General features: G+C 44.1%; 1 protein-coding gene across 4 annotated transcripts in view; it reads left to right on the top strand.

Moving 5' to 3' along the window:
* Nucleotides 1-25,423, top strand: part of ZNF414 (zinc finger protein 414) — a 93,413-nt gene extending 67,990 nt beyond the window's left edge. For 3 of the 4 annotated variants that reach the window (XM_033955187.1, XM_033955189.1, XM_033955190.1), the window contains exons 6-7: nucleotides 23,457-23,609; nucleotides 24,133-24,597. In XM_033955187.1, coding sequence (XP_033811078.1) covers nucleotides 23,457-23,609; nucleotides 24,133-24,212 — 233 coding nt within the window. In that variant the 3' untranslated portion in view covers nucleotides 24,213-24,597. Of the gene's footprint in view, nucleotides 1-23,456; nucleotides 23,610-24,132 lie in introns of all 4 variants that reach the window. The other variant, XM_033955188.1, reaches the window with a different exon arrangement.
* The last annotated feature ends 400 nt before the right edge of the window (nucleotides 25,424-25,823 follow it).

Genomic DNA, 25,823 nt, shown 5'->3' with positions numbered 1-25,823 from the left:
GAAGTGGTTTTCAAGGATGATGATGTGGAGGGCCTGAAAGAAGTCTCGGTGAATCTGGAAGATATAGTAAGCCAAACCAACAAGTTAAAAAGTGATAAATCGCCATCCTTCCCAGGGTACTAAAAGAACTCAAACATGAAATTGCTGGCCTGCTATTAGTGATCTGTAACCTGTCGCTAAAATCATCTGTAGTACCTGAAGATTGGAGGGCGGCCAATGTTAATGCCGTTTTTTTAAAAGGGTTCCAGGGGAGATCCAGGAAATTACAGATCAGTAAGCCTGACTTCAGTGCCGGGCAAAATGGTGGGAACAATTATAAAAAATTAAATTGTGGAACATGTAGACAAACATGATTTAATGAGACTGGAGGAGTTGCCGTACAGTAAGAGATTGGAGAAACTGGGCCTCTTCTCCCTTGAAAAGAGGAGACTGAGAGGGGGCATGATCGAAACATTCAAGATACTGAAGGGAATAGACTTAGTAGATAAAACCAGATTGTTCACCCTCTCTAAGGTGGGAAGAACGAGAGGGTACTCTCTAAAGCTGAAAGGGAATAGATTCCGTATAAACGTAAGGAAGTTCTTCTTCACCTAGAGAGTGATAGACACCTGGAACGCTCTTCCGGAGTCTGTTTTAGGGGAAAACACCCTCCAGGGATTCAAGACAAAGTTGGACAAATACTTCCAATACCCACCGATATGATTTTGTGCTTACCACAAACAAAATCTTTCTCACTAGGTCTTCTAAGTTCTTTTGTTCAGGAAGTGTTTTAAGTTCTTTTGATTGACTGGATGAGAGGGATGTTATCCTTTTGTTCATGTTTTTATAGTTTTATTTTTGAATATTGAATTGTTAAAGATGCATAGGTTCCTATTCAGGCACCGCACAACTCTGTTCTCTCTCTCTCTCCCCATAATTCCTACAAATTTGCAGTTGTCTTTATCTTTTGAGTTGTTTCTAATGCCTCTCGGTTACATCAACTACATTTGGGGGAAGGGGCATTCGGTATATTTTCATTTGAACTACAATATCACTTAATTCCGCCCCCCCCCCTTCCCCCTTCATATATTTAAACCACACCACTTGGCTTCAAGTCTTGGTTCTTCTGTAGTCACTTAGATATTCCCTGATTGATTGTCAATTTCTATTATTACAGGCTTCCCCTGGGTTAAGGACAAGTTACATTTTTGAAGCCTTTCTAGTCGGATTTGTACGTAACTCTGAACATGTGAGATGTGTGTATTTATGTTCTCATGTATAAGTTCTATAAAATCATTAAAGAAACAGTCCTAAAAATAATTTAAAGAGAAAGAGAAAAGATAGATTTACACTTTCATTCATCACTGTATTTCATACTGGAAGGGTAGTGCATGATGTGATATTATGGTTACATTAGTTGGATAATGAACATGACGATTGAGAGATGGCTGTTTTTTGAAGATGGGTCTGGTGTTGGAGAGGATGATGAAGAGATGGTACTGTAGCCTTAACTTTATATCAAGGGGTAAAAATGAGATATCGCCTCTCACCAGCCCTAATGTTCTGCAAGAACTTTCCAAGTTTTGCTTACCAAGTTGCTGATTAGTTGTTCCACCAAATGTTCTAGCTCAACTTCGGCACTGCAGTCGGCTCCCGAGCCTCTTTCGAGGTTGACGTGGCCTTTCTTTCACAACAGGCTGCTACCCTGTAACAGGCCTTCCATTGACTCAAAATACTTGTATGGGCCCTGCGGGGACTGTGCCCACTTGCTACTGTCATCCAGTCACAGGCTCAGATCGACACCAGATGCTGGACCCAGCCTGACTTTCCTTCTCCAGTGCCATCACATGCCTTTGACATTGTCTTCATTTCTGGAGTGCACCAGAAGTGAAGTCAAATGGAGCTGTGACTGCATTTATGTACTGGTCTGATGCACGTTGGATGTTCAAAACCCAGGAACTGCTTAGGAGACCATTACAGAGCTGTCCATGAGATCTAAGCATGTTATCTTGACCTGTATTGACCTACCTGGAAAGGCTTCATGCCTACATGACAGGTCCAGTTCCATGCTAGCACAAAAGCACAATTTTTAAAACAAGGCAGACTGACAAGATCTGATGATTTATTTACCTTCCAAAGCTATTCTTTGTTGTTATTTATTATTCTTTATCACATTTCAAAATGGCTTCAAGTTTCAAGTTTATTAGGATTTTATATACCGCCTATCAAGGTTATCTAAGCGGTTTTTACAATCAGGTACTCAAGCATTTTCCCTCTCTGTCCCGGTGGGCTCACAATCTATCTAACGTACCTGGGGCTATGGAGGATTAAGTGACTTGCCCAGGGTGACTTGCTATTCTTTTGAAAAATTGTGGCCTTGATCTTTTCTGAAAATGAACCTGAACGGTCCAGGTTTAGATTTTTTTTTTTTTTTTTTAATCTAATTGTATGTTTCCAGTGGAATAGGGATGGAATGTTGAGCCAAGGACCTTCCATCCACTCTCACGAGTCCATTTCAGGAGATATTGATTAGAGAATGGCACAGTCAGGGACAAATCTGTCCCTATTCTGTCCCTGCAAGGTTTGTCACTGTCCCTACCCAGTTCCTGTAAGCTCTGACTTAACTGCACTAGCCTCAAACATTTATTATTTAAAGTGTTTTGAGGCTTGTGCGTATGAGGACAGAGCTTGCAGGAATGGGGCAGGGACAGGAAAAGAATTTGATGGGACAGGGGAAAATTTGTCTCCGTGTCAAGGTTGTTTATGGTACAGCTCCTTCTTACTTAGTCAATAGATTTTCTTTAGCATCATACAGACATAGTAGAAAAACTCATCCTTTGTTTAATTTTCCATCTGTCTAGGGTTGCAGGAGTAAGAAATTTCTTAATCATACTTTTACATCTCAGGCAGCTCTTCATGACAAGGAATTCCGAATATTGATGCTTACTACCCATTCCTATAGCCATTTTAGAAAATAATTGAAGACCTATCTTTTTTCTAAATATCTGACTGTTTAATGAATCATCTTATTTCATGTAACATGTTTACTTGTATAACTTTTTGTAAACAGCGTTGAACTTCTGGTTACGCGGTCAATAAGCACTATGTTATGTTATTCATAATACTGATCATTGTTTTCAGCATATCCTCCGTGCTCTCTGCTGCCCCCAATCAGTTATTTCTTCTGCAAGCGAGCCTGCGAGAGCAACTTTGATCTGCTCAATTTTCTTTTTTTTTTTTTTTAGGGGGGATGGATTTTGTGCTGGACTTCATGTTCCAGTAAAGCTCCAGTGACTGCCTAGCCTGCTTGAGAGGCGCAGACTGGTCTGCAGCTGACAGGTGGATTCTGCGGGGACCTGCTCAGCCAGCTTGCTTGAACTGTGGAGCTTGGGTTTTCCCCTTCTGTTTGCTCACTCCTTGACTTGATCAGGAGTGCTAGCGTAGGCTGTACGAACACCAGTTGCTTTTCTTCAGAGCTCAAATGGTGTTGGCTGCATTTTCTTCCTCCTCCCTCCCCCCCCCCCCCCCCCCCCGTGAAGTTTGTATCCTGGTCTCGGAGGTTCACGTTCAGTCTGGCTGTGGCCCGACTGGCAGCTGAAGATTCAGAAGAGGCAGTTTTCCTGGTGGCAGAGGTCCTCTCCATTTTCCAGCTATCCTTAGAGGAGCTGAGGCAGGCTGCAGCACTCTTTCCCAGCATTTATTCTGTGAGAAGGGCTTTCACAGCCCACAGGGCAGGTGGGGGGGGGGATCTGAAATTGTTGTTTTTGTGGGTATATTTTGATGTAGCTTTGTTCTCCAACCACCCAAATCCTAAAATCGCTGGTTTTGGCTGTCCTCCATTGTAGTTAACCATTTTTTCAGCGGGAAATCCTGGTGGTGGCCATCTTGAATTTTTCTCAATTTGAATTTTAAGTTCTCAAACTTCCTTAAAATGCCTAGTTTTTGATTCTAATGAGGAGGCAGGGATCTTGGGTTCACCCTTTACCAGCTCATTAAAGCTACCAAGAAATTGTTGGGACATTTGGGGGACATTTAGCCTTTTGGAGTCCTGGGGTTTGGCTCTAGTGCTTAGTAAGGGTGCTGATGGCTCCAAATTGAAAAGAAAGGGCTCTAACCCTCCTCTTGAAGGGGGTTCTTGGTCCTCTATGCTCTTTACACCTGTCTTTCTGAACTTGCTCTGACAAGCCTATGTCGATGTTGCTAGCGTGCCTTCTGGTCATCTGGAGAGCGACCGGCCATGCAGCCTTCCCATGGTCCCGCATTTCTTCCACTAAGGAGACTTGCATCTTCCCCAGACTCCAATAGTTGGTCAGATGGGGTCATTGAGGATGATGACCTGGATACTTTTCCTCTTTCCCAGAATGAAGCCTCCAGCAAAGATGATGGAGTGCTGTTTGAAGTAGTAGATCAGAGACTAAGTGCTGCTGCAGACCAGGGTGAGGGCCCCTCTGTACGCTGCCCTGATGGACCTTCTTATTGAGTCTGAAGGAGCTCAAAATTGATCCTCCTCAGCCTACTACCCAATGTTCTCTGCTCAGCAAGATCCATCCTCAGGTTCTGATTTCTGAGTACTGAAAGAACCCTGAGGGCTCCTTTAAGGTGGCAAAAGCAATGTCCAAGTTATATCCTATGGACCAGGAATTCCAGCAGATGTTTGCTGTGCCTAAAGTGGACTCTTTGATTGCTCAGGTGACAAAGCATTCGTCCCTACCAGTGAGAGAGAGGTGGTGCTCAAGGATCAACTGGATTGCAGGCTGGACATGTTGCTCAAAAGACAGTTTGAGACCTTGACTCTGGCAGTTAGGCTGCTGTGGCAGCCTTCTTTGTTGCTTCAGCATGCCATTCTAAATTGTGTGATCCAGGAGTGACTTCAGAACCATCGACCCAGCTGTTACTGGTGTGAGTGGACTATGTGGCTGATGTCTGTATGGACTTGCTTTTGGTAGTGGGCAAGGTCTCTGCTTATTCTGTATCTGCCTGCCAGATTATGTGGATCAAGATATTTTGATTGGGGACTCTACATTCAAAGCCACACTCAGCAGGCATTCTTTCAGGGGCAATATGCTATTGGGCCAGGAGTTGGATGATCTCATGACCGGTCCGTTCGTGCCTATTCTTCTCTGGATCCTCTTCCCAAAGATCCTTTTAGAGTCCACAGCAGAGGTTCACCGGGAATAGAAAGTCTCAGGGCTCTCTTCCTTTGTCCAGATGGGCAGCCCAAGAAATTATAACCCCTCCGTGCAAGTTCAGAGGCAGGCTGCAGGACTTGGATGCATAGGAAGCTATCCCGACCAACCAGTGGGTGCTAGAGGTTATCGAAGATGGCTACAAATTGGAGATTGCTCATCCTCTCTCTGCCTGGTTCGTGGACTCCCCTGTGTCCAGGTGACCCTAAACAGATTGCTCGACATTCAGGCAATCGAATACATGCCAGATACAGACTCTGGCTTCGGCAGCTACTGCATATATTTTGTCAAACCAATGTTCTGAGGATTGGAGGCTGATCCTGGACCTCAAGTATGTCAACTTTCAAAGTGTCTAGTTTTCATATGGAGATGCTTTGGTCTGTCATTGCCTTTTTTTACAGCCAGGGGAGTTCCTAGCAGCTTTGGACTTGATGGAGGCGTATCTACACATCCTCATCTTTGCAGATCACAGGCGCTTCCTTCATTTTCATGTCGAACAGCATTTTCAGTTCACAGCTCTGCCCTTCAGTCTTGCCACAACCCCAAGTACCTTCACCAAGGTGGTGGTGGTGGCGGCCCACCTCTGTAAAATGGATTGGCTTGTCCACCCTGACTTAGATAACTTGCTCATCAGAGCCTCCTTGAGGGAGGAAACGAAGAGAGCAGTCCAGGCCATCATGATGACCCTTCAGAGTCTGGGCTGGATTATCAACTTGAAAAAAAGCCAGTTGCAGTCAGGTCAGTCATTGGAGCACCTGGATGTCCAATTCGAGTGTTTCATCCAGAGGCATGCAAACAGAAGCTTTGGGGCCAAATTTCAGTTCTCATGGCACAACAGAGTCCATCTGCCTGGGACTAAATTCTGGGATTGATGGTTGACAGGATAGAAATGTGAGAGTGCAAATGCGTCACCTACAACATTCCCATCTCTCTGCTGGTCCCTGCAGAGAGACTCTATGCATGTTCTACTGCCCTGGATGACAACTGCTTGCTGCAGCATAGCCTGATGACTACGTCCACAGTCATTGACCTCAGGGATGCCTCTCCGGATTGACTCTTGGACCACACTAACAATGAATGCCAACCTCTTGGGCTGGGGAGCACATTGCGAAGACTGTCCAGTTCAGGGGCGGTCTCCATCTTGACATTATTGATCCAAAAACAGACTGGAGCTCTGAGCCATCCATCTAGCACTAAAGCAGTTTCAGCCCTGACTGACGAATACTGGCAGTAAGTGATTTTGGACAACACTACAGTGGTTGCTTATGTTGACAAACAAGGAGGCGCCAAGAGGGTGAAGGAGGTGAAAACTCTCTTCCATTGGGCAGAAGCTCATCTTCTGGCCATTTCAGCAACCCATCTCACCAGAGTGCAAAACAAATAGGTGGACTTCCTCAGCAAACAAACTGGGGCAGACCAATGTTCAACCTCATGTTGATGGCGACAAGAAAGCAGTTTGTTTCAACTGCAGATACGAGCTCAGAAGTGTAGGATTGACTCCTGGTACAGCCTTGGCCAGCAGACAAGTTTTGTACATGTTCCCTCCCTGGCCCATGATAGGCAGATCCCCGAGAAGAGTAGCCAGGCACCCGGGAATGTCTTGGTATCTCCAGACTGACCCCATTGCCTGTGGTACGCGGATCTGGTGTGTCTTCAGGATTTTACCCCTCTGAGGCTTTAGCTGTTCAAGGGACTTCTCTCTTGGGGTCTGATCATGCTGCAAGATCCGGAGCACTTTGGTATTACGGCATGGCTCTTGAGTGTTCGGCTTTGAGCCGGAAGGGCTATTCAGACTCTTCTGAGGGCCATGAAGCCTGCCACATTTGCGGCATATGCCAAGGCATGGGATTCCTTTCAATGCTGGTGTCACATGTCTTCAGTATCGTCAGTGCTGTCCTTTCTTCAAGAAGCCTTGGGCATGGGGCTGGCGGTTTCTTCTTTGAAAGTTCAAGTGACTGGAGTTTCCTGCTTCAGAGCCAAGGGTGCCTTTCCCTTTCTTCACACCTGGATATTATCAGATTCTTCAAGGATCTGGGAGATGCTCCAGATTTTGGAGAGGATCTCACGTGGCAAAGACTATTTAAACCTTCCACGTTGGTGGGGATTATTTTGGAATTCCTTCAGGAGTTAAAATTAGAGGCTAGCCAGTCTTATGTAGGTATTTAAACGTCTCTATCAAATCTCCCCTCTCCCGCCTTTCATCCAAAGTATACATATTGAGATCTTTGTTTGTCCCCATGATAAAGACCACACACCATTTTAGTAACCTTCCTCTAGACCGATTCCATCCTTTTTATATCTTTTTGAAGGTGCGGTCTCCAGGTCTCAGCAGAGTCTTATACAGGGGCGTCAATACCTCCTACCTCAACTCCTATCCCAAAAGAGGCAACAAGACCACCAGGATTTAAGGTATATCCAAGGTGGTCAGGCAGCCTGGGTCTCTGTTGGGAGGGGTGGGGATGTGGTGGTAATAGAGAGGGATCACAGGTTTGGGGAGGGGAGAGGTTCATTTTCTGCCTAAAACTCTACAGTCTATACATTAATTTAAAATATGTGTTTTGTAACTTTGCAGGTTCTACCAATATGGATTATGCCAAAAGAGCATAAAAAAAACCTTCAACCCACATATAAATCCTATCTCCATTTATTTATTATTACTTGAAAGGGGTATCCCTAAATTTTAGGCATAAGATATTTATAGAACTTTCCAATCATTCCCTGTTACAGGATTTCAAAAAATTATTTACATCAATTGCCTTGGTTGACAAAGCAAATAAGCTACATAATGGCAATCTTGAAAATATCTAAAAATATTGAAGGTCTCCATCCCACAATGTTCCTGCAGCATATCAGATGATAGTATCCCATTGGCTCCCTCATTAAGTATTCCTCTAGCATGCCTTGATCCTGTGCCCTCTAATCCCAGGAAAAAATACTAGTACTACTTATTAATCATTTTCAATAGCGCTAATAGACATAAGCAGTACTGTACACATTATATGCATGTACCTGTCCCTAGTGGGCTTACAGTCTAAGAGAAATGTTCCATTTCTCAAAATTGGGAGATATGGACTATGTTTCTTTTTCCCCCGAGGTGTCAGCATAGCTTCTTCCATGCCAACTGAAGGAACAAATAACATTTTATAGAATCTGGTAATAGTTGACGTTGACTGTGTTAAGACATAAGCCAAACTAGTGTTTGGTTAACTGTTTTTCTGCATTAGGATTTACAAACACACATCTTATATCTTGTCTCGAGCCTGACACAGACAACAAGCTGCCTAATAGTATTGGATGTCTGGCAACTCTAATCTTCTTATTCCCCTCAGAACATGTAACAATGCAAAATTCATATGGGTTTCTTGCCCTTCCACATAACCCTGTTCAGCATCATAATCCATCTCTGAATGTCCCCTTACTGCAATAGATGTGGTGGATTTTGTAAAAGACACAACCATTGAGGTAGTAGAATCATTTTCATCACCTTTACCTGGATGCCATGAAGACAGCAGGCAAACATATCATTTAATAATGGGGCTATATTTAACTGATTAGTTTATCACAAACAGATCGGAGAAGGTTCTCATGCCGCTGTACCGGGCCATGGTGCGCCCTCACCTGGATTACTGTGTCCAGCACTGGTCGCAATACATAAAGAAGGACACGGTACTACTCGAAAGGGTCCAGAGAAGAGCGACTAAAATGGTTAAGGGGCTGGAGGAGTTGCCATACAGTGAGAGATTGAAGAAACTGGGCCTCTTCTCCCTTGAAAAGAGGAGACTGAGAGGGAACATGATCAAAACATTCAAAATACTGAAGGGAATAGACTTAGCAGATAAAGACAGATTGTTCACCCTCTCCAAGGTAGGGAGAATGAGAGGGCACACTCTAAAGTTGAAAGGGGATAGATTCCATACAAATGTAAGAAAGTTCTTCTTCACCCAGAGAGTGGTAGAAAACTGGAACACTCTTCCGGAGTCTGTTATAGGTGAAAACACCCTCCAGGGATTCAAGACAAAGTTAGACAAGTTCCTGCTAAACTGGAACGTACGCAGGTGAGGCTGGACTCATTTAGAGCACTGGTCTTTGACCTGGGGGCCGCTGCATGAGTGGACTGCTGGGCACGATGGACCACTGGTCTGACCCAGCAGCGGCAATTCTTACGTTCTTTTATAGATTGCTTAGGATTTGTAAGTCCAAATATTTAATGTTATCTTTAGCCCATTTTAAAGGAAAGGGACCCTGCCAATGACATTTATTTATAGATGTGTAAGTATTAAGTATGTATTTTATCCCAAGACAAGCAGGCAGCATATTCCCACATATGGGTGACGTCATCCACAGAGCCCCAATGTGGACAGCTGCAAAAGCATTTTGCTTGAAGAATTGTAGAAAGTTAGCGACTGACCGCACCACATAGGGTGCGCGTCTCCTCAGTTCTCATTTTTCCGCGGAGCCATAAAGTCATACTTCAAATCTTCTGTGTTTTTTTTTGGGCCTTCTCGTGGAATTCTTACCCTTAGGGATCTTTTTGATCTTTCTTTACTTAGTATTAAAAAAAATATCATCTTTATTTTTGGCCGTTTTCGACAGTGGGGCCTTGTCCTCCGCCTCAGCCTTCGGACTTTGATTTGGCTGAGGCGGTTATCTTCAGCTGATTGGTACACCAACGGCCAGTGTTTCACAAATCTTCTGTCTCAGGGTGTAACGCGACCGATCAGACTTTAAAGTGGGACACAAAAATGTGTCTCCTGCGCACTATTTCACTAACAGACCTCCCACAAGTGGTGCATCCAGTGCTTGGGGCCAGACCACTGTGTGGAGTCTTGTTCATGCTGTGCCACACTACAAAAAAGATCCATCAAAAACTGTCTTTTACAACAAAAACAATGGATGCTGCTTCGGGGATGTGAAGCGTTTAAATTTGCAAGTTAAGAGTGTGGTCGCCATTCCTTTTCAGACGCAATGGTCGGTGTGAATGGTGTAAAGAGGTAGGAAAAAGGGGTGAATGAGGAGGTTTTAAATGGTATTAGTATTTAAAAATATAGAATATGTAGCGGTAGGGTATGGAGACTGAGGTGTCTTTTTTTATCTCTTTAGGGAGTGGGAACCTTGAAAAAGCCATTAGAATAACATGAGCGAAACATGTTGGTGATATGGTGATTCTACCCCCGTTTAATAGCGTCTTTTGCACAAGCTAAGTACTTTTTAGTACATATTTATCTAAGTGTATTTAAACTATTACTATTTAAAACAATCAAAATATTTACAGCACTGGATCCGATGACGAGTGGGAGCATAAAGCCCAGCACAATGAGAGTAGTTTGAGTGCCTGGTGGCCCGCTGAGGACCAGACAGAACAGTTAAAATCTAGAGAATGAAGTACGGCATGAATGTGAGATAAAGCCTTACATTTGATTATTGTGGGCTTGGGTACCTTCGACATCCAAGGCATCTACATCGCCATCTGAGGTACCGGTGTTGCTGTCCCAGTCAGGTAAGCCATCAGCTTCCCAGACAGGGTCTTAGGCCGTAAAGGTAGAGTCAAGTGATACCGGTCCCCGGACAAAGAAAGACTCCTGATGCGACTCGCTTTCCAGTCTAGAGGTGCATCTTCTTCGATGTCTTCCTCATCGGCACGAGTCGCAGCACCAGTGATACCAGCATCAGCCCCCCATGTATCGGTGCAAGCCTTTAAGGAGAAGCTCGATGCTCTCTTTCAGTTAGAGTTTGGGAAAATGTTTCAGATGCTCACTCCCATGTGGGCTCTTCCAGTACCAGTGCAGCCTGAGCATCGCTCCATGCCAACTGAAGGTACCAAGGTTGCCCCATCAGTATTGCCTTGACACCGATCATCGTCATCGAGCTTCAAGGCATCGATCTGCTACACCAAAATATCACTCCTCAAGGCGTTACTCCTCACCTTCACAGGGACCCCGGTCTTCACCTGCACCAAAGCATCGGTCTTTACTTTCTCCAAAACATCGGCCATCGGTGGTCTTCACCTTCTCCAAAGTGTCGACCATCGAAGTATCGGTGGTCTTCACCTTCTCCAAAGCGTCAACCATCGAAGCATCGGTGGTCTTCACCTTTTCCAAAGCGTCGGCCATCGAAGCATCGCAAAGTGTCGCTGTTCTAGGTACCATTCTGCTTCGGAGCGTCAGCAAAAGCACCGTTGTGCTTTGGGGCACAGGTCTAATCTTTCCAGGCATTCATCTCCATGACCTTCAACCTCAAAATCTGGGAAACATGCTTCCAAACACCTTTCTCCTGCACATTCGGTCAAGCGTAAACGATCTGTATCACCTGCTCCTTCAACTCGGGACCATTCCAGGAGGCGGAACTCATCATTTTAAATCTATGCATGGGGCTTCACCTTCCTCTACAGAGGCTTATGGTTCCCAAACAGAGTGTTCTCCTTGTTCCACTTCTCATCGGGAACCTTCACTATCGGAAACTGTCTCTCTTACCCATTTCATTTGACAGATGGGTAAGGACCTTAACATAAAGATGGAAGCAGACTCCAAATATTCCAAAGAGTACATGGAGGAGTTGGAAATCAAGCATCCTCCTAAAGAATTGCTTAAGTTTCCTATGAATGACATCCTGAAGCACACCTTACACAAAAATTTGGAAACCCCAAACTCAATACCAGCAGTCCCTGGGAAACTGGATTCTCGTTATAAGGTTATCCCTTGTTCAGGTTTCGAAAAACCTCAGTTGTCTCACCAGTCTCTGGTAGTAGAATCTAACTGAAGTCAGCTCCTTCTAAAGTGTACACTATGATACCACCAGGGCGTGAAGATAGATTGATGGACAAGTTTGGGAGGAGGTTATACCAGAACTCTATGTTGGCCAACAGTTTTAAATTATAACTTCTACTTCACCTCATTTGAAATTCTGGATTAAGACCATGCCAACTTATTTCAAATATTTGCCTTCTCATCGACTACCGGATTTCAAACATATGTGCCGTTCTCTCACACAGCTCTGGCAGCATCTTACCTCTTACCTCTCAATCTTCTCTTACCTCTTCTGTAAGATGAAATATGGAACTTGATTTATAGTTTTATGATGGTAGGCGCTGGTAGCCTCTTTGTAATTTTAGGAGGCTTTACATTATCATTATTATGTTTGATTTGTTGTACTGTATGTGATTCTGTTTGTGTATGTACTTTATTGTGACCCGCCTTGGGAAAGGCGGGGTATAAATAAATATAATTACAAATCCTCATATGATGCATTGAGCTTTTGTCTAGAGTTTCAGCACTCTCCATAGCAATGAGACGACTGGCGTGGTTGAGAATTGCAGACATGGACCCTAACCTCCAGGACCAGTTAGCCAATATCCTTTGCCTGGGGGATTAACTTTTTGGGGACTCAATTGAAAATGCTACGAAAAAGCTTTCTGAGCATGAAAAATCTTTTGCCTCGTTGCTCAGGCCTAAATCTAAATCTTCTGCCTCCAAAGTATACAAACCATCTTCTCGTGCCAAAGGCATTATCCCCCGAAGTCTGTGCCTTTCTCTAGATTGCAGAAAAAGCAACATCCTGAGAAGGCTCAGACAACTGCTGCGTCCAAGACAACTCAGCCTTTTGACCAGCTTCTGCAGAGCATAACTACAATCACTGTGTCTGTCTCCCCCTCTTCCCATCGGGGACCGTCTCACCCATTTCTACCATTGATGGAAATTAATCACTTCAATCTCTAGGTTCTCATTCAAGAGGGTTATTCCCTTCCTTTCCTTCACACTCCCCCAGATCATCCACCCAGAGAGTTTCCTTCCAACTCTCTGCAGGCCTCCCTTCTTCTTCAGGAAGTCAAAGTACTGCTTGTCCTCAATGCCATCAAGAGAGTTCCTTTGGAACAGCAGAACCAAGGGGTTTTACTCCCGGTATTTCCTTGTTCTGAGGAAGACGGGAGGCCTCCGATCGATATTGGATCTCAGAGCTCATCAAATTTCTCGTCAAAGAAAAATTTTGGATGCTGTCTCTGGCGTTCTTGTATCCCCTTATGGATCACAACAATTGGTTATGCTCTCTAGATCTCAAGGAGACTTACACTCATTCATCCAGCCTCTCTCAAATTCCTCAGATTTCAGGTGGGAAATCAACATTACCAATACAAGATGCTACCTTTCGGCCTGGCCTCATCTCCCAGAGTTTTCACCAAGTTCCTGGTAGTAGTAGCAGCAGCAGCTTTATGTAATCACAGACTCCAGGTTTTTCCATATCTGGACAATTGGCTTATCAAACACCATATGACTCAAGGGGTTACTGTAGCCATGTCTAGTTGCTGCAAAATTTGGGATTCAAAATCAACTTTCCCAAATCTCAGCTACAGCTCTCTCAGACTCTGCAATTTATTGGAATTCTTCTAAACACTGTGCAACTCAGAGCATTCCTTCCCCAGCAGCATCAAGATGCTCTTGTACAACTTTGCCGACAAGTGTCCACCCTTCCTTCACTATCAGCACGGCACATGATGGTTCTCCTAGGTTACATGGCCTCTACAGTTCATGTGACTCCTTTGGGCAGACTTCACCTAAGGATTCCTCAGTGGACCCTGGCTTCTCTCCCAGCACATTGCCGTAGAGATGATGTCACTGTAATCTCTTCAATGGTGGATCTCTCTTCCAATCTTTCCAGAAGTTTGCTGTTTCAAACGCCCCCTCACCAGAAGGTTCTCATTACAGATTCATCAACCTACGCTTGGAGGGGCTCATCTAGATGGTCTCTGTACTCAAGGGCATTGGTCTGCCACAGATCGTTGAAATCACATAAATCTGTTAGAACTCAGCAATCTTCAGTTCTCTCAAGGCTTTTCAGCATCTCCGTCGAGATCAAGTGGTTCTCATTCATACAGACAACCAAGTAGCCATGTACTATGTGAACAAGCAGGGAGGAACAGGATCCCTTTTCTTTTGTCAGGCAGCTCAGAAGATTTGGAATTGGACAATTCTTCGCAACATTTTTCTGAGAGCTGTCTATATTCAAGGAGAGAGAAATTCACTGGCAGACAAATTAAACCGCATTCTACAACCTCATGAATGGACGCTCAATTCACCAACTCTTCATCAGATTTTTTCTCAATGTGGGTCCCCTCAAGTAGACCTTTTTGCATCTCCGCACAACAATAAACAGCCCCAGTTCTGTTCCAGACATACTCTCCATCGCCTGGAGGCAGGTGCTTTTCTACTGGATTGGATGAACAAGTTCCTCTATGCATTCCTCTATTTTCACTTATTCTCAAAATATTTGTCAAACTCAAGCAAGAACATACCACCATGATTCTAATAGTTTCTTGGTGGCCCAGACAACCTTGGTTCTCTCTTCTACTTCAACTCAGCAGCAGAGAACCATTTCCGTCTCTGGTTACACAGAGTCACGGTTCTCTTCTTCATCCCAATCTGTAGTCTCTACATCTGACAGCCCTGGTTTCTCTCGGCATAACTTCACACCTTCAGTTTTCTCAATCTGTCAGAGATATTTTAGATGCTTCCAGAAAACCTGCCACGAGACAATGTTACAACCAGAAGTGGACTAGGTTTTCTGCTTGGCGTGATATTCATCACCAGAAGCCTCAGTCTACCTCCTTGTCTTCAGTTCTGGATTATCTATTTCATTTATCTCAATCTGGCCTCAAATCCACCTCTGTTAGAGTCCGTCTCAGTGGAATTGCTGCTTTTCATCAACCACTAGCGAGATAACCTCCTTATCTGCTCATCCTGTGGTTTCCAGATTTATGAAAGGACTTTTCAATGTCAAACCACCTCCGCTAGTTTGGGATCTCAATGTTCTTGCTCATCTAATGAAGCCTCCATTTAAACCAATGTCTATGTCTCATCTTAAATATCTCATTTGGAAAGTAGTCTTCCTCGTATGTCTCACATCTGCTCGCAGAGTCAGTGAGCTACAAGCTTTAGCAGTGGATCCTCCATTTACAGTCTTCCATCATGATAATGTGGTACCCCGTACTCATCCAAAATTCTTATCCAAAGTTGTTACAGAATTTCATCTCAATCAATCATGCTTCCAATGTGTTTTCTAAAACCTCATTCTCATCCTGGAGAAAAACAGTCCTTCATACTCTGGAGTGCAAATGTGCTTTGGCCTACTATTTGCAAAGAACTAAATCACATAGATTGTCTCCTCAACTTTTTATCTTCTTTGATCCAAACAAGTTGGGACATATCTCCAACTGGTTGGCTGCTTTCATCTCTTTTTGTTATGCTCAGGCTGGGCTGCATCTGGAGGGTCAAGTCACAGCCCACAAAGTTAGAACTATGGCAGCTTCAGTAGCTTTCCTTAGATACACTCCTGTTGAGGAAATATGCAAAGCTGCCACTTGGTCCTTGGTTCATACCTTCACTTCTCATTACTGTCTGGATTCCTTTTCCAGAAGGAATGGCCACTTTAGCCAAATAGTATTACAAAATTTATTCTCATAAACACCAATTCTCCCATCATCCCATTCTGGTTAGCTTGGAGGTCACCCGTTTGTGAGAATATGCTGTCTGTTTGTCCTGGGATAAAGCACAGTTACTTACCATAACAGGTATTATCCAGGGACAGCAGGCAGATATTCTCACAACCAATCCACCTCCCCTTTTTAGCTTCTTGGCTGGTTATCTGAACTGAGGAGATGCACGCCCTACGTCTGGCGGGAAGGCACTCACGCATGTGCGGTGCGGTCAGTCGTGAGCTTTCTACAGTTCTTCAAGCAAAATGCTTTTGCAGCTGTCCGCATCGGGGCTCCGTGGATGATGTCATCCATGCATGAGAATATCTGCATACTGTCCCTGGATAACACCTGTTATAGTAAGTAACTGCTTTATAATAGAATGGTAGTGTTGCCATTTTAAAAAAAAAGCTCTTTAGAACTTGCCATTTTTCTACATTTTACCAGATTTATTTTTTTGCTGGCTTACATGGTAAATAGTGGCAATTAATTGGGCAGATTGGGTAAACTAGTTTGATCTTTGAGATTATTCGACTTTGAACAGATGAGCAAATAAATTTTCCTACATATAATCTGACAACTCGCACCCTCTCCCAGTTCTTGATATGACTTCAAATTTCTACCTATCCCTGCCCCTCATATCTGAACAAAACAAGCTTGAATTTGAAAGTCTCCATTATCCCTGCTGGTACCACCAGATCAGGCCTCATTTTGATTCTTAATAAGGCCAATATTTCAACACTTAGTTCCCCAATTTATACTAAGTTTTGTAGTAAATCCCACAGCCATCAAAATTACAAAGATTGCATAAAAAAAAAACCTGCAGCCTCACCATGCTCTCAGATTACTGCAGCCATCTTGAAATCCCAATATAGAATACCATTACTGTCTTAGGGTTATAATTGCCATTTCATGTGGGTTGTCCCAGTGCTTCTTTACCATTGCCATCAGGGACCATCTAACCCATGTTCATACTCATTTGAATTTTGTCAACTCTTTTTGTTTTTGTTTCTTTCTTTCTATAGCCTCTTCTGTAAGTCTGAAGTATAATTTGATTGATTTATTGATTTTTCTATAAACCTTTTCTAGTTTGGCTTGAGGTAGCCAAGTGTGTGTGACTTTGTGTCCTGTTGTATTTTGCTTTTATTTCCAATAAATTTTATCATGACCAAATGTGCTTTTGAATTTATTTAAGAGTGACTCAATAGCTGTGTATCTCTTTGGAGAAAAGGTGGTAGTTCATCTTTTAATATTTGCCTCTGTGGGTGGGTTTTGTTTTGTTTTGGGGGGGGGGTTTGGGGGGTGGCGTGCAAGAACTGATTTTTCACATTGCATGTAATAGAATAGAAAACTGAACTTGGTTGACTCCAGTGGGAAAAGCTTCTTCCACTTAGGCATATGAAAGTAAGCTTGATCCAACAGTGTAACCCTGTTGCTGCGGCATCTTTGTAGAACGAAAGATTAGGTTCGTACCTTTACTAATTTTCTTGTAAATCCACACTCTATTCCTGGACAAGTGGGTTGTAAATCTATGATTGCCAGACAGCTTGTAGGAAGCCTCATTTATATAATGTTTTCAGCCCCTCTTACCTCAGGACTGCCCTCAGGAATCCAGTTTGTATAAAAGCATACAGTCGCCTGTAGAGAACACAGACAAAGGGAGGGGTACGGGGAAACTCCCCAACAAATCGATCTAGTCTGCTCACAACATGAAATATAACAATTATAAACAATCGAAACAGGTGAATAAACAGTATAGACCTGAAATAAACCATGCTATAAAGAGAGTCTGCACTACTGGAGAGGGGCACTACACTAGGAACCTCCAAGGAAAAGTGCTTGACATATTTGGATGGTCAAAAAAACATAAGTCCAGCTTACCAGTATATATTAAGGCAGACAACCAGCGAATCAGCAATTCCCAGGGTAAGAGCCAGGAATAGAGCATAGATTTACAAGAAATAAGATTAGCAAAGGTAAGAACCTAATCTTTCGTTCTTGTACAATCCTGCTCTATTCCTGGACAAGTGGGACATAACAGAGCAGTCTAGAGTCATGGTGGGACAGATGAGCCTGCTGCCAAAACAAAAGAACCAAAGGCAGCATCCCGCTTGGCTTCTCATCTGTCCTGTAAAACCTGGTAACACAGGTGGCACAGATAGCAGTCCTGCAAATCTCCAAAGAGATCGCCGAAGATTGCCCAAGAGGAATGAGCCCACACTAAAAGGGGGACTTCTTTCTGGCAGCTATATAGGCGGAAGAAATGGCCACACGGATCCATCTTGAAATTGTGGATTTCGAAGTTGTCAGGATCCACCAATACGAACAGATGGTCAGAGACCCGGAACTCGTTTGTGACCTCCAAATACTGCAACACAAGCTTGTACACATCCATTGACCGCAACACCTTGCCCCGCTCTCTCAAACCGGATGGAGTAAAGGTAGGAAGTCTAACCTCTCAGTTAATGTGAAACGTAGAGACCACTTTTGGAAGAAAGGATGGAACAGGGCTGAAGTAATGGCTACCAGGAAGACAGTTTTGACAGTAAGATCCATCAAGGATGCCTGCTCCAAGGGCTCAAGGTGGATGAGTCAGACTGGAGAACCAAGTTGAGATTCCAAGTCGGACAGTGCAGCAGGGGCTGAAGCCTCAGCATGCCCCTCAAAAAGTGAACTACGTTCAAAGGAGTGGCCAAGAAGCCTTTCAGAAGCTTGGGACCAAGGCAGGAGAGACCAGCAGTCTGGATCCTAATAAAAGCTACAGCCAGTCCCTTCACCCGTCCATCTTGAAGTAACTCCCGTACCAGAGGTACCAACAGTACAGATAGATCAGTGGTTTTTCTGGACACACTACTCTTGATAACATCTCCAAGCTTTTGCACAACCTGCCACAGATGACTGACTTTTTGCTGCGGAGAAGCGTGACAATCATGGGCAAAGAATAGCCCCTGCGGTCTAAGGCCATGCGCTCAATAACCAGGCTGTAAGACCAAAGTGGTCCGGATCCCGAAGTGGAGTCGGGCCTTGCATAAGAAGGCAGGATGACATGGAAGTCTGAGTCCCTGGTCCAGTTGCAAATGAACCAGAGTGGTGTACCCTGTCGCTTCGGCCAGTTGGGCACTATGAGAATCACCTGATTTCTATGAGCCACAATATGTCTCGGCAGATGGCCGATCATGGGTCACAGAGGAAAGACATAAAGAAAACTCTCCAGCGGCTAAGGCTGCACTAGCGCCTCCAAGCTTCGCTGCCGGCTTCACAACGGCAGCTGAATGATCGATCTGCCTCCTTGATGACCGCTGATGCCATGAAGTTGAACGTGGGGCAACCCTAGCGCTCCACTACACAGTTGATTGCCCTCTGGGATAGGGACCACTCCCTGGGTTTCATAGTCTACCGACTAAGAGAATCCACTTAGACATTGTACACACCACCCAAGTGTGCCGCTGTCCATCCGAAGAGAAACTGGGCCTCCACGCTCAGAGGTGCTCTTGGTGCCCCCTGGCCCCCTGTGAAGACACACACAGATCAATTCCAGGGACGATGCTCAAAGGACAGCCAGATAAATCGCCTGAAGCACCAGGTGATCGACCACTACTTCTCAGTGGGGGACTATTGGCCCTGAACTGGACTGTTCAGACAAACAGCACCCCAGCCAAAAAGACTGGTATCCATCATCAGGATCACCCACTCGGAGATCCGGAGGGGAAGCCCCCTGGACAAGTAGAGGAGACTCAGTCACCAGGTGAGAATATTCAGAGCCGCCGGCATCCAGAGGAGTTGGACATGCAGAGGGTCCCTTTGCAGACTCCAGCGGGAAATAAGCGCATCCTGCAATGGATGAAGATGGGTCCTGGCCCTAGGGACCACATCCGTCATCGCCACCATGGACCCCAAGACCTGAAAATAACTGCCAGGCCATTGGGACAGGAATGGCCAGAAAATCCCTGATTAAATTGGTGGAGCTTCACCTGTTGTGTTGCAGGCAGGAACACCTTGTTCATGCCTGTGGGGAAGCGAACCCCCAGGTATTCCAAGTCCTGCGTCGGTTTGAGGTGACTCTTTTGGAAGTTGATCACCCAGCCCAGGCTCTTAAGCAGCTGAACAACCTGGCAAACCGCCTGACGCCCCGTGGACTCCGCTGGGGCCCTGATCAATGAACCATCTAAATACAGGTGGACAAGAACTCCTAGGGTTTGCAGGTGAGCTGCCATTACCTTGGTGAAGGTTCTGGGCACCGTCGTCAGTACAAATGGTAGCGCTGCAAACTGGCAATGATTCTTGCAGGATGTAGAACTTCAAATATTTCCTGTGTTCCAGAAAGATGGGAATACGGAGATAGGCCTCCGTCAGATCCAGAGAATCTAATAATTCTCCTGGAGCTACAGAGGTGATAACCGAACGCACCGTTTCCATCCAGAAACAAAGAAATCTTAGGGCCATATTGACTTCTTTCAGGTCTAGGATCGGCCTTCAGTCTTCGTAGTCTCTCCTTGGCATGAAGTATATCAAGTATCTGCCAGAGCCCGAGTCATGCTCTGGAATGGGCTGTATGGCCTCAATGTCCAGCAATCTGTGGATGTGTCCTCCACTTGGGCTGTCTTCTCCAGGCTCCCTGCAGCAGAAAAAAAACTATCAGGAGATGAAAACTCAAGCTTGCAGCCGACTTGAAGAACCTCCAGGACCCAATGGTCCAAGGTGATGGCCTTTCACTGTACCAGAAAAGCTGAGCCTCTCTTCCCCCCCCCCCCCCCGCCCCTAATCTGCAGAGTTGCAAACAGAGGCCTGGCGTCAAAACTGTTTCTTAGAGGTTGCAGCCGGATGAGTCCTCATCGATGACTGACTAGTGCCAGAAATAATCAAACCTGTTTGTCTGAGAACGCTGCCCTGAGGAGCCCCCATAGTACTGACGGGAATGTCTGAAGGTCGGGGTCCCTAGAGGATCGGGGCCTATTATCTAGCAAGGACTTGGGTTTACGATCCTGTACACGAACCATAAGATCATCCAAACCTTAGCCAAACAGCAAATGCCTTCAGAAAGGCAATCTGCTCAGGGTCGCCTTAGAAGAGGAGTCACCGGACCACTGATGGATTCACAACATCTTATGTGTCGAAATAATATAGGCTGAGAGTTCGCTAAACACTTCAAAAATGTCATACAAGGCATCCGCCATGTAATCCACCCCTGAGACCAGAAAGGCGAGATCCTGGATCATGATATTGCCAGTATCTTAACAGAGCTTCAAAAGATAAGCTCTGGCCCCAAAAGAAGCTGCCACCACTGCCTAGCAGCTGCCGAGTCAAATAGGCGCTTAAGCACAAAGTCCACTCTGCGGTTCTGAGCGTTCTACAGCACTACTCTCCAGCACTGGGGAAAGGAGTGTGTTTAGTAAGAACATAAGAACATAAGAAGTTGCCTCCGCTGAGGCAGACCCTAGGTCCATCCTGCTCAGCGGTCCGCTCCCGCGGCGGCCCATCAGGCCCATTTCCTGAGCAGTGGTCTATACCTATCTATACCCCTCAATCCCTTGCAGTAAGCTGCACTACCGAAGAATCGACTTTTGAGGACGCAAAGTGCTGGTTAAAAGCGTATCAGGTAGAGCCTAGACATGGCTTTGGCACATTTCAAGGGACCCTCAGGTACCCCCCAAATGTCCATGAGCATCTTGACTATGTCCAGATCAGGGAAGGCAGCATACTGTGGAATTTCATTACTCGTAAGAGAACATTCTTCTGTAGCATACTGACTAACTTCAGCTCCTGGAGGGGAGATCCAGGGTCTCAACCGGAGCTGGATCCTGGAGGTCCACGAGCGCTGCAACATCTCCCATGGTGTTAGTTTTATTTTTAAAAATTTTATTCCAGATATTCTACAATTCTATGCAGATTACAAGATATCATACATAATAAAATCACAAAAAATAAAAACATGACAAATGCAATTAGTACAAATGCAAATCAATACAAGAAACAATGAAATAATTAATATAAGGTGCTTGGAGAACATCTCTAACTGTCCAATAGGTTCATAATCTAACTAAAGCACCTGAATAAACAATTGCGTACATATTAAGAAAAAAAAGAAGACTCAATAAATAAAAGATTAATATAGAAGACCAAATAAAAGAATATTAAGTAAAGCATACAAAATAATACTAAGTTAACCTATAGAACAAAAAAGAAAAATTCAAAAAATTAACAAGAATTAGTTCCAGCCTGCATAAGCAAAGGCATTGTCAGGGCATCAAGGAAGTCTGCATCATCAGCCAGCGAAACAATGTTGGACACCTCGGGGAGACTGGGTCTAATACCAGTGTTCTGGAGGGGGGAATCCCTGTAGCCGACGTAGATGCAGGAGGAAACGCAGAAGCGCCTTTTTCTTTGCCAAAGAAGCCTGATACATTATGTTAATAAATTCCAGGGAAAACCCATCAGACCAGATGGGAGGTGACTCCTGCGGACATTTCTTAGAACTTTTGGAGGACTTGGTACTTTAGACAACGAATTGCGTCTCCGTTTCACTGGGGCCACAAGGGCGCTTTCTACGTGACTCCCTTTTGACTTTTCAGGATGCCCCCAGCTGGAAAGAGCAGCTGGCCCCCTTTCAGAGGCCGAGGGAACTTTGGCCGATGAGATTTTGCCCCCTCCTACGCTGCAGCACATGTGGAAACACGGTTGCTCTCCAGACAGCTATCCACTGCAAATAGTGCATGAATCCACAGGATCCTGCCCTGGGAAGCCCATCTGAGCAGTTTTCTTGCAAAAATGAAACTTGTAGAGGCTAAAAATAACTTTAAATTTAATTTGTGAAAATACAAGATGGCCACCAAGGGTGTAATTTTCAATAAAAAAAAGAGCCAAGGTAAAGCACAGGAATCTCCAGAAAACAGCGATTTTTGGATTTTAGGGGGGAGGGGAATAGGACTTGCTCCCAAGCTGCCCAAAACTCACTTTTGGAGACCAACCCCAGAATCGCTGAAAAAAGGCTGTTAGCTCTGTACTCACTGTGCTATGCTGTGCTGGATACTGCAGAAAAGAAAGCTGAAACTGCTTGCAGGGAGATCCTCTGCTTTAACAAGCATGCAAACTGTACTGCTGGTCTTCTGACTGTCCCTCCGGCCCAACTCCACCAGCCGGAGATCTCCATCAACACACACACCCCCCATGGATGCAACCTGGAAAAGGAACACAGTTGGCCCCGATCCCGGATACACCTCCACAGAACTTTGCAGCCTGCGCTCAGACCCACTAGCAGACGAACCTGGGGTGAGCAAGCTCCAAGCAATGGTTCCTTAGCCCTGATCTGAAAGTGCAAGCTGTCCAAGGGGTGCACTGCTAAGCAACCAACCCCTTGGAAACAGATTTGTTCTCGTCTGTGATCTCCTTCAGCCAGAATTGTCCCCACTGGGAACCTCTGCAGCACAAGGGCGCGAACAAAGACTTGAGTTTAAAGAAAAACACAAGCAGAAGAGACAAACTCCTACTGTGTAGTTTGTAGGAATGCAACTGGATTCCTGAGGGCAGTCCTGAGTTAATAGGGGAGGGACTGAAACATTGTGTAAATAAGGCTTCCTACAAACTGGCATCCATAGACGCAAAACCCACTTATCCAGGAATAGAGCCGGATTGTACAAGAACTACAGTTGCAGTTAAGTAATTATCTGCCATCCTGTTCTGTGTGGTCAACGCTAAACCAATAGGAATAGAGAATTATGTTCTCCTGTCCTTGGTGGAAATTTTTTCTACTACACAACAGCCCCCTGATATTAGATGTTAATGCCCATTCTTCAGTCAGATGAATGACTGTTGGCTTTTCAAAATCCATGCAGGCCACTCCGCTAACAGCCGCATAGTGTGGGAGCACACAAGAGGCCGATACAACTGCATGCAGTGCTCATACTTCACTGCCTCACGGGATGAGATGACACTTCACATTGAGGATCATCACAAGAACCCTCCGAACAGACTACAGAATGAGATAGGTGTGTTGTGATGGATGAGAGGAGGGGGGATATGTCCTCTTCCCAGTTCCATTCATGGTTCTTTTGGCAATGCAAATGTTCCTTGTACTCACTGTAAAAGTTGTTTTGTCTTGTTTTTTTAATTCTGCAAGCAAACCTGTGAGTTGACGATATATGCTAATTCCTTTACCATTTTCTACTCTCTCAGGGGATTCAACCATATGCAGTCTCCAGTATTTCTCTGTTAAATCACCAAAAGCAAAACACTTGTATGGCGAATGAAACTTTTAGTTTGTTCCAATGCTGCTCTTAGTCTGACCACTTAATAATACCATAAGAATAGTATTTCCATTTCTATGGAGCATTTTGGTTAGTTCTCATATGTACATCAGAAAGGAATAGTTTTTCCTGTACTCTAAGCCTTTGCCATCTAATAAGCTTGGAGCTATGTTTAGTAATTGAACCTAATCATCCTATTATTGAATGTCAGATCAGCCTCTCATTTTATTTTTAAGTCTATAATATGTTTCTTTTTATCTTACAGACTATGATGTGGGCCTGACCCCTTTTCATTCCAAGTTACCTACTGAAATGGAAAATTCACTGTACTCCCAACTGGGATGAGCTTTCCTCTTTTAGATCTGGAAGGAAAAAGAATGACTCTTATCTGTCATGTTGTGGGGTAAAAAAAAAAAGAATTGCAGATCTAACTGCTTTCTTCATTGTCGAGCTTTCCTGAGCCTTGAGCTTGCTAGAGACTGTTCTGTGAGAGTTATAAGCCATGCTCTCAAGTCTTCTAAGCATTTATTGTATTGATATTTTTAAAGCCAATTGGAGGGAAAAAATCATGCAAAGCCTTTTCTGCTCAACTTTTTAAAAGATTTGAATTTGTAGGTAGAAACAAAATGTGCAGATATTAGATTAAATTTGTGTTTGAAGGAGAAAATGAATGGATGATTCTCAGTGCTAAAATTTCCTGTAAAATTAAATATAGAATGATAAGATTGTGTCTTTTCTGTGACATATTCTTTTACTTTTAAGTGCAAATGTGTTCATGCTGCATTATTTTTGAAGCTCCAGTGATGATTTGGTTCTCTACAACATTAGGTAGATGAGTATTTTTGCTCTTTTAATGTACAGCGCTGCATATATCCAGTAGCACTATAGAAATAATTAGTAGTACACTAGTAGTTAAATTAGTAGTTAAATCCCCATGCCTAAACCTTTTCAAATTATCTGTTATAGGTGGCCCTTAATAAGCATGGTTGTCTACTGCAATATTTGCTGCCTTATGCTAATAGGTATTTATAACAGGGGTGAGGGGGGCATCAAAAAGAACAAAAAGGAAGACAAGGCCTAGAGTAGCCTAAGCTTGCTTCTGTATATTTTCCCAATCTCCAGATATAACCTAAGAAAGGTGGATAGCACTACAACCAAATGCCCACAACCGAGGGAAATAACATATTTCAATAAATATGTATAATATATAATAGTGAGGTCTCAGTGCGACAGTTAAAGCTATGGTGCGCTGGAAACCAGTGCTCCTGGCTTAACGTAATGGAGCAGGACTCTTTCTCAAGTCACGCTGTGCACCATCATGGACCTCACTTGTGCACAACTAATAATAATCTTAATAATATATAAAGTGCTAGTGCAAAAATAATTTAATAGAAAGGCAAAAGGTTGCAGTGCTAGCAATGTTTCAAGTTTAAAGATCAAAACCAGCGAAATGAGTGGATTTATCTGTGGTAGCTGCCCGGTATATTCGTGTCCGTTATTCTCAAGAGTATTTTTCTATTTCCAAACAAGGCATAACAAGGACGCCAAGTTATAGCTTAACTCAACTGATCCCATTTCAGGTAGATACCCTTCTTCAGGAGCTGTAAAAGACACAGTCTTGGAAAAAGATATACGGCATGCCACCAATTTGTGAAATGTCACTGCTGAGATGGAATGAGAGAGAGATACAGGGCAATTTAAAACAGCTGAGCATTGCGTCATAGAATGGAAAACTTTATAGACAGCATATTCACAGACAAACACATGGGACTTACAGCAGGGCACACCATTCAATAGTATCATTAAGTCCCATAGGATTAACGGTGTCCAATTCAATAATCCAATATTGCTCCAGTAGATGAAGATAAGCACTTTTGTCTTCTACCCAGGTTGCCAGTATTTGTTCAAGGACCAGGTCATCAACCTAAGGAAGCTCAATTCTGTTTACAACAATTA

Source organism: Geotrypetes seraphini, chromosome 8, assembly GCF_902459505.1.
Source record: "Geotrypetes seraphini chromosome 8, aGeoSer1.1, whole genome shotgun sequence".
NCBI lineage: Eukaryota > Metazoa > Chordata > Amphibia > Gymnophiona > Dermophiidae > Geotrypetes > Geotrypetes seraphini.
The sequence above is the reverse complement of the archived record's forward strand: the minus strand, read 5'-3'. Positions and strand labels throughout refer to the sequence as shown.